Source organism: Hylaeus anthracinus, unplaced genomic scaffold (genome assembly GCF_026225885.1).
Source record: "Hylaeus anthracinus isolate JK02 unplaced genomic scaffold, UHH_iyHylAnth1.0_haploid 3, whole genome shotgun sequence".
In the NCBI taxonomy this organism is placed as follows: Eukaryota; Metazoa; Arthropoda; class Insecta; order Hymenoptera; family Colletidae; genus Hylaeus; species Hylaeus anthracinus.
In genome coordinates, this window is record NW_026535284.1 from 7,826,987 (window position 1) to 7,836,799 (window position 9,813).

Here is a 9,813-nt window from a genome sequence, read left to right on the forward strand (position 1 = left end):
TCTCGGTCGTGACTAAGACAAGAACCTGTAATCACGTGGACAAAGTGAATTCCCCTCTGTTCGGAGGATTCATCGCTAGAGCAAGGGTGAATTGTGTCTCAGTGCAAGGTTGGAGACGGGGAAACTTGTGTCCTTAACCCGGAAACAGTTGGCGAAGTTGGGAGAGAAGACACGGGAACGAGAGCAGGTCCCAGTGTGCATTATTAAAAAGGGTCAGTCGCTTGGCAAACTCGGAAAGGGGTCGATAACCGCTTTAACGGGACAAGGGGATGGAAATTTTCCTCGAAAGCGACTGGAATTTGGGGAATAAAAGTAACACGGGCTGGGAAAGAAGTTTCTCAAATATTCAAACGGACGGTTATGTGGACTCAACGGAGGATGAAGAAGATCAACAAACAATGATAGGCTAAGCAGATGAAAACGTGTTATTTATTTATCTATGGATAAAACCTCATTAATATCACGGAGAAAATTAATTTTAATGCTTCGTGGACGCAGTCGGAAGTAGCGCAACGCCATCTGCGCGATTTGCAGAGCTGCGCGCGCCCATTTCGGATGGCATAATTGGTTGCACAGAACCGCGGTCTCGTTACGTTGGATTAAAATGAAGAAAAATAAGATCTCATCGATTTCATGAAGATGTGATCGCGAAACGATTCCCGTTCCGAGACTGCGGTGCAAAATTCATGAGTGAAGGGGAACCTTTGAAGTTCGCGGGGGTTGGCTTTCAGTTTGGTGAATTATATATCGTTCCGGTGAATAGGTTAGCCGGCTCGAGATCCGCGGAGATCGACCGACAGGAGCAAATTTTCCGATTAATTTCTCTCGCCCTAGGCAAAATTCGTCGCGATGGCGAAGATGAAGAGGGACGAGGGTCCAGAATTCTTCAGGGATTGGATTGTTTATCGAGAGTGGGCCTACCGTTTCGCCATCAGCCAGAACTACCCCATCGCGGAGATTTACTTCGGGAAGGCGATCCAACAGAATCAGTATGACGACTTTAGGACCTTCCTCGGCCTCCTCAAGACCCAGATCAATTACGCGAGATACGGGAGGGCGTTGAAAACCACCAAGATGTGCGCGTCTATAGGTTAGACTGGTACTTGGTTCATTTAGAAGAAACTTAGCTTAGAAGAAACTTGAAAGAAGTGGGAGAAACTGTTATGTAAACATTAGGATCGCAAATCTGCATTATATTTTTTGTCGAAGTTCTCAAAGTTCTCCCTCTCGTTTCAAAAAACATATTTCGTAAGGAAATGTCCGAGGCACCTCGTGATATTTTTTACGCGTAGAATTAAAGTTTTGTTCGTGGACCGTGATGGATAAGGTCCTTAAGCGCCCTCTGTACATCAAGACTTAAGGAGTACTTAGGTACTAAGAGATAACGCGCAATTCGGGAAAGTCTGCGGGGTAAATTTCCTACTTCCGCTCGGCAAGCCGGGAAGCGGACGCGTCGGATTTGTTCTAACGGGCGGGAGGCAATTTAAAATAATTTATGCGAGCGAAGCAACTTTAAAGCGGACCACACGACCCCGGAACGGGGCTGCTCGGTGCTCGAATAAAATTACTTAGCTCGCCCTTCCGTCGGATTATTCTTACTTTGCACGCACGAAGACTGTTACCTGTGAAGTGGCTGTAATTAAATTATTACAAATTTCTACCGTGAAACCTGGCTCGCAATGTCCGTGGACTTTCGAATTCTATCGTCTAATGTAAAATAATCAATCTATCGGAAACGACTAAAGCGCACGAGTGCAACTGTACGTTGACAACTGCACATGAACTTTCAGAGCCAGCGTATTCCAAAGTGAAGGAGCTGCAGCTGCAATCGTTCTTCCTAGCGGGTGAATTCGGAGCCAGTTTGATTCACGCCCACCAGGGTTTTCAGAAACGCCAAACTGTCGCTCTATTGCATGGAATAATTCAAGGGAACCAGACAGTGGAAGACTGCGTCGGTAGAAACACCCACCCCAGAGCTCTTCAGCTTCTCTCACCCTGGATAGAACACCTTAAGGAACATCGAATGATGATGATCGAGAAGCTCAAAGAGGAAGTAGACGAATTCGAAGGTATAACTGCGCGCGTCACGACGGTGGCGCTAGTGTCGCGTCCCGAATAACTCCCGGGGTCTTCCTTCCGAGGTGTAATAAAAGGCAGACGGTAACTGCAGCTAGATTATTACTCGAAAGCACCCTCTCAACAGAGAATTCCCTCCGACCGCTCACGGGAGCGAATTTCTTGTACATTTTATCGGCGACAAACGCAGCTTCCGCCGAAGACTCGGGTCGCCGGAACGCTCGCGTAATTCCTAAGACTCGACTTAACTTTCTGATTTACCGACTTTAATTTTAATACGGGTAAATACGGTCCCAGGGAAAATCAAGTTAGCTGCACTTGTTCCGCCACTGGCCTGGAACTTTCTGTTCCGCGAACTAATTGGACTGTAACTCGACGTCCCGGTTACGAAAATGACTCCTCGAGGGGGAAAAAAGCTCGTTACAACTTAATACTATTCGTTGAACGGTTTAACTTCCCCGCTACGTCAGATTGCAATTCCGTTACGTTGGTCCTCGGGGGCATCGTACGCACGGGAGGTTGGTAAATATTATTCGCCATGTTCTCTGACTCCGAAACACTGCCGGTCGACGTGAGCGGAGGAGCTATAGTAGGACCATGAGTATTCTCTAGCGACACGACTAACATTTAGAGTTATGAAGCAAACGGTGCGAGAGATTGTACAGCAGTTATTGGAAAACAACTCGAAAGCTTCGATATTTTGCTTATTCCTCAGGCATAGACGAGGAACAGACAAGGTTAAAAGTAAACGACCCAAAAGTACGAGCTACGATGAAATTGAGGAGACTGTACCGTGTGATCGCGAAAATATATCTGGACCGTTTGGCCAACGACAAAGAGTTCCTAAAGAAGTTGACCGAATACCCTGAAATCCTGGAGTCCCCCCACAAGGAGTCCACGAAACGGCTTCACCATATGGCGACGAGGAACTACTGGAGGGTTGTGCGCAGGCAACGTATCCTTCGGATGCGACAACCCCTTTACGTGATGATGTTCGAACGAATGGCGATACCGAAGGGTCACAAAATGATGATGGAGGAGGAGAAGAAACTGCGCAGTAATCTCATCATCATCGAGGCGGACTTCCTATTGCGCCGTCTGCACGACGTGAGAATGAGTAGAGACTACATCACGTTCTTCAAGTGAGTCTTCGGAACAAGTCATAGCACAGCCTTTTACCTACGGGTTTTGTTCAGAGATACGTTTGAAGTCTAATGCAGGTGCCATCGTAGTCGAGGCAGAGTCGATTGGTCACCAAATGCCTCTGTCTCCTCCATAGGGGCCATAGAGACCACCCCTATTGTGTAATTTCCTCTTGACCTCAAGTGGGACTAATCCGAAATACCCCCACATAGTTTCAAAGACCTCCCGGTCTTCGAACTGCAAAGACAAATGATTCATTGATCCTCGTTTCCGCCTCATTAGTATGGTGGACCGCGTGAAGGACAAGTTCGATTCGTACTCTCTGAAAATGTTCCCCCTGAGGCAGAAGTGTTTGGACACGGTGTACAACATGGTCGCGTGGGCGTACATCGACACTCGAGACCTCAGCCAGCTCCAGAGCAAAGAGCAGAAGATGACGTATCTGAAGCATCACATGGGAATACGCGTGGCCGAACTGCCACGCGACTGCGACATCGCCTGGATACATTCTCATCATGGGAAGGATGCGCTCAGAGTATTTCGTAGGTAGGAATCGACGAACTTCCGACAATATTCGTAATCCGTCATTTGCTTCGGAATACAGGGTGTCCCGGGTTTTAATGGGCAAACTTCGGGAGCGTATCCTACAAGTGGAAATAAGAAAAAAAATGTTATTTGAAGTTTGCACAGAATCGCTTTATTAAAAAGTTTACAAACAAATAGAATTGATGACGGTGGATTTTACTTCGCTGAACATTGAAAGGTCGAAGATGTTTGTCGGATTATTTCAAAATGTCGTCTTTGGATTTTTTATGGAGCTTATTACGGAACAAATCTTTTCCTTATTTTGTTGCATTTCAGCAACGGAGGGATTGAGTCGTTGTTTTAATTCTTCACACGAAGTAACAACTTCTGCACTGTAGACTTTATCTTTTAAAATTTCCTATAAATAAAACTCGAGCTTGGAGGCCATAGAACTGGCTCTCGTCGACTAATCCACCTGTCATCGTAATTTTCATTTCACCAATTTCTGATTGGCCTGGCATAACGTGATGGACAACCGTCTAACTGTATCCAACTGTTTTGTCGAAGCATCAGTGGCACGTCTTCCACCAAAATTCGTAAATCGTTTGATAAGAATCACTGAAAAAGCAGTCCATTCAATCTCTCAGGCAGAAAGAAAGGACCAACAAACTGGTCATTAATCATACCCATCCAAACAAGCGCTTATGAGAAGACTCGCGGCGTCCGTCCCTCTAGTGGCGAGGACAAGAGGTCCCACCACACTATAGACAAATAAGATAAATACTAATTTTATTTTCTTATAACTTTGTAATACAGCGTTTCCGAGCAAACTTCAAATAACACTTTCTTCTTATTTCCACTTGTAGAAATGCGAAACTTGATATGCTCCCCGAGTTTGTCCATGAAAACCCGAGGCACCCTGTATAATAACGTCCGAGATGGAGATGGTTGCTGACGGTTGACGGCGATATGGTATCGCGATACCATATTTCATCGGGCATAACTTAAATCCGGATCCTTCCGCGAAGCCATTCTTAGGCATTTTAGGCAACACTTGGTATTCTTTGAACGAAACAGAATGAGAGGAGCAGCACAAAAGGCGAGGTAATTTATGCTACACAAAGCCTGTCCAGGAGAATTTATGCGAAATAAAGCCAGGCGGAATTGGGTCGGGAGTGTTCGGATGCCATAAGTCAAGCATTACATTTTATCCACTTTGTTTGTCACTGTCTGCATCCGCGAAACCTAGGAGTTGCCCGTATCATCTCCCACGCGAACAGTTTTCCCGCTGAAACTGAATCGATTTCCTCGGACCAACGCCAGTTAGCCCTCCCTCTGGCTCTCCCGAGGTATCCCTTCGTCCTGATCAAACTAAATTGCAAGGGTAAGCAATTCTTCGAGACGGCACAGTTTCTCCTAAGGCAGCCGCCGAGTCACGAAGTCCAGGAACGTGTTATATCCTTCTCTAGGATCGGGTAGGCTTTCAGTAACCGCAAGTTTTATACGAGTGGGAAGACGAAACTAACCAGGGGAAGGTTTCTTAGGAAGCTATATCAGGAACTCCCATGGGGGAGGCGTAGAATTTTCGTTTACAATCGTTTGGGTAGAATTTTCGTTAGTGTCAGTTTGTAGTAACGCGTGGCCATTTTTTTATATTCTTGTGGTGGTACCTACTGTCCCACCTTACATTTCTATATAAGCCCTTCCCGATTGAACTCCAAATATACCGACGTCCAAGGTACGGGCCTGCTAGATAGCCTTACTAACGAGTCCACTAGCAGACGAGTCACTAACAGTGATTTTTCACGGTGATCACACAATCACGATCGCAGTTGTGATTAAACTTCGATCACGACCGTGATGGCGTTTTCAGAAGCAGTTCATGTTAATTGTTATTGTTAGTGTCTCGCTGTCTCCCTTAGCGGAAATTCAAGAAACTACAAATGAGTCAAATTTAAATCGTACTAAAATTATATTAACATTGCTTTCAGACCATATTATGATACATATATAATCTAAGAACAACATAATTCGTGAAAATAATGTTCTCTACCAATCAGACGCGATCACGAAGAATCACGAATCACTGTGAAAAATCATCGTGATTGAGAATGAACGTGATTGAATCACGAGTGATTCAAAAGTAGCAGTTCAAGCCATCTCTACTTTAGACACTCTATGCTGTACTCCATGAGTGCTCATCATTATTTTGATCCCTTTCCCTTTGATGCTGCTGCCTGTCACATTTATAGTCCACCTAGCTCACTTCAATTTTTGAACCCTCCACACTATACTCCATGCCTATCCACTACTTCTCCCTTAAACCCTTATCCCTCTTGCCCCGTTCCATCCTGCTCCCTCGGGAAGTCCACACCCTAGTAAATAACCTAAGTAAATAAACAAACCATGCCCCGATAGTCCATCAACCCAATACCTTTCCCATCAGGAGACTGGCCATGGCGTCCCAGCCTCTGGAGCTCGCCTGGCTGTTCCACGAGCTCTGCAAGTACCTCATCAGCATCAATCGCTACGACCTGGCCAGGTTCTACGGGAAGAAGGCCCTGGACAAGGGCGAGGAGGCAGGTAGTGAGCAGTGGGTGCTGAACAGCCACCACCTGTTCATGCGGATCGAGATCGTCCAGAACTATAGAAACGAAGCGAAAGAGTCGGCGCTGCTGGCGCTCACCAGCGCGAAGAAGCTGGGACTCGACTTCCTGGTCGACTTTTACGTGAAAATCGCGGAGACGATTGACGAGATGGACATGGAGAAGTTGCTGGACGACGACGCAATCGCCGCGAGGCAGCAGTTGATCTTGGACCTGATGCCAGAGGACATGAAGCCAAAGGTTGACTACCTCTGGAGAAGCATGGACGCCGTTCCCGCAAAGAGGAGATTGTCCGTGATGCCTGGCTGTAAACCCGTCGACAAGAAGACCAAGCTACCTTGCAAAAGGATGACTATTCTGCCTAGTCCTGCGAAGGACCCCGAGTTGGAAGCTATGAGGGCTCTGCTGGCGCAGTACGAGCCCTCCAAGGAGAGACCAGGTTTCGTGGACTTCGACGAGTACGACTGACAATCCCTGGGAGCGTAAATTATCCTGTCAGGATATAGCACTGATGCTGATAGAGAGGTCGAGGTAAAGATTGCGAGTTCCTTTGTAGAGCAACCAATCCTGCCTTCAAGAGTTCCTCGAAAGAGCTTCAATCGTTTAATTAAATTTCCAGGACTTCGATTCAGCGCCACCTACTTGGAAGCTCGTTGAGCCGGTTTCCGAGTTGCCTTCGTGAACCCATGACCTTTCGCAGCTTCTTAGAAAATCCGACGGTTGGCTGGCCTCCTAGGTGGGCTCTAATTACTCATTTACGAAGAACAGCTCCGAAGTAAAACGATCGCAGAGTCATACGGTGCGATACTTCACTTTCACCGTGTGACAGTAAAGAGGATGAATCGGACACCCGGATCCGTTCTCGGATTATCATTCCAGGGTTTACTAGTCTCCGAGGTGAGTTCCTTTTGTTCCCTCTCGAAGAATAGTTTTAAAGTGGAACGATCGCGAAGTTATATGGTCCCATGCTTCATTTCCACTCTCCGACACTAAGGAGGATCGAATCGATGATACCGTTCGCAAAGCCCTTGAAAATCGCGCCACCTAATGGGATGACTTCGTCGTTGTCTGCCACGCCGTTGGTTCGAAAGTTCTCCCCCGCGGACTGCATCGCCGAACACGTCTAAGAAGTTCTCTGGGAACATCGGATTCGTTCTATTGGAAAAGTTTGCGCGTTGCCGGATACCGTCTGTATCTACGGATACTTTATAATTAACTAGAGAAGGTAGCCGGCGTTCTTTTTTTCTGGCGAAGAGTGGAACAGACATCGCGTGATAAAAAGTTCCTTATCTCGTCCCTCTGGGCTTTCCCTTAGGCGAAACCTTTGTAAACGTTCAGTTGTCTGTAAATACAGTTACACGTGTCTCGAACAGACAATTGCCCGAGGGTTAGTTTCAGTCTTATGGGGGAATGGTGAGATCTTAGATTCAGTCTCTTCGGGGAGGAATTATCGTGTTTGGAGTATTATTAGGAGGTTGTAACGATACGTGTGGCGTGTCTGACGTATATTGTCTCATTCTCCTTGAGGCTATTGCACGGAGCGTAACGCATGGGATTTTTGTTTCTTTTTAATTATTTAACCATGCTTCAAGACTGAAAGTATTTTGTTTATTATTTCTTAAACGATATGTAGACATTATTTACAAACTGTGCGTCGCCCGATGGATTGTAACTTAGTTGTAAATAATTAAAAAGAAACAAAACTGGCAGTATGAAACGACCTAAATGTCACGCGAAGGTCAACATATCGAACCTCGATGGATTCATTTTCTTATAAGCTATTAGATTGTTGCAGTGAAAATGTGCAGCGCCTGCCGTATGCATAGCTGTAACTATACCAGAAGTACCAGAAAGTTTTCACGAAACGCGGTCGAAAAATGCCAAGGAGCGCGATCACGTCCCATCGATTACGTGTCGAAAAAAGCTGAAGAGCCGAAGAGCAAAAAAAATGTCTATAATGGGTCTAAATCTAACATGGGAAATCATTTGGGTTGGACACCCTTAATTTAAGCGTTCTCTATTTCCGAATGATTTCAACAAAATTTTATACGTATATGTATACATGTGTGTACATTTAAAAAGTGCGCAACTGGACTCTATCGCAAAGTAAAATAATTCAACGTAAAATTATTTATGCACTTGTAATCGCAAAGGTATGGAGATCCCTCCCTCGCTTACCTTCCGATAAGAAAAGCTTCGACCTCTCGATTCTCGAACGTCATTCGAGTCGTTCGCGAGGACAGATCCTGTTTGATATCTCGCGACAGAGTTCAGGCAGACGTGTCGCTCCGCGGATAACAAGCCGCGCGATGTCATTGCGTGTTCAAGTTTGAAAATCGATGGCTGTCCTCGCGAGCAGAGACCTCAAGGACGGTCTGGTCGACCTGAACGAGACGCGAAAAGCGGTGGAAAGCGCGGAAAATCGGGCGCGTCTCGAGCAGAAGAGCGACTCGAAGCCCGGTCGCAGAAACGACCGCGAGCTAGCGCAGTCCCTTCATCGCGAAGCCGATAGGCTCTACCACAGGCAAGACATATTACCATATCCCGGGCGAAACTTTTCGTGCCTTCGGGACGTCCTCCGCGACGGAAATCGCGGACGAGGTTATCGGTTCTCAAAGCGACTCGAGCGGCAAACGGAATACCGGATGCGGTCGTTTCCGTTTCGAAGCTCTAACGAGCGAATTCGCGCGACGTTATATCTTTCCAGTGTTTTATGCATTATTAATTGTCAGGGATAACGATCCGTCGGGTATCGAATTTAGGTTTCCTCGCTTTATACGATCTTTTCGATAGCGGCACCGTTCCGACAGGTGCGATATTCTAGGTTCAATGAAGGAGAAACAAAATATACATGTCGAATCGAGTGACCTCCTCCTTTTCGAAGTCGGTTAAAAACGGTAGGAATCCCAATATTCTGTGCCTAGAATACCAAGCGAGTTTTTTCCTTGAAAATTAGCAAACTTTGAAGCGTTATATCTTGAAAGCTAATAAAATCGGGTAAATGCATTCAAGATTAATGAATTCGTCTTGAAAAGCACTATCGCGTGGTTTAAACAAAAATACATAGTTCCAATTGAAAAACGAAACTTGACCATCATATCTCGTTCAATAACAAAGTTAACAAAAATTCTTTCTCGCTGAAACATGAGGCCCATTGTACCACGCAATTTCCATATTTGAAATTTTGCATTTGGCCGATAGTTTTGGAGTTAGAGCTCCGTATCAATTAGACTGTGACACCCTGTACACCCTCGCTCAGAAGTACGTGAACGCAGCCTTAATAAAAATAAATATCTAATAAAAGTTGCGTCTTAGTGACTTGTAATCAAAAGTGAGTCTCAGTCACCACTAGGTTTCGCGTAGCAAATCTACCAGCAATAATGTTTCTTTAGGTTTAATTTCTTTGGAACCAGAAGTGTCAATAAAATGACATCTTCGAAGTCAATCGAAGCTTAGCATTCGT

At 45.7% G+C, this 9,813-nt stretch overlaps 1 protein-coding gene across 1 annotated transcript; it reads left to right on the forward strand.

The window, feature by feature from the left end:
- Positions 1-59: 59 nt before the first annotated feature.
- LOC128893889 (outer dynein arm-docking complex subunit 4-like) lies at positions 60-6,999 on the forward strand. Its single transcript, XM_054155212.1, has 5 exons — positions 60-1,090; positions 1,791-2,069; positions 2,792-3,218; positions 3,502-3,765; positions 6,191-6,999. Exons 1-5 carry the CDS (start codon positions 850-852, stop codon positions 6,816-6,818), a joined length of 1,839 nt encoding a protein of 612 aa, XP_054011187.1. The 5' UTR covers positions 60-849; the 3' UTR covers positions 6,819-6,999.
- The last annotated feature ends 2,814 nt before the right edge of the window (positions 7,000-9,813 follow it).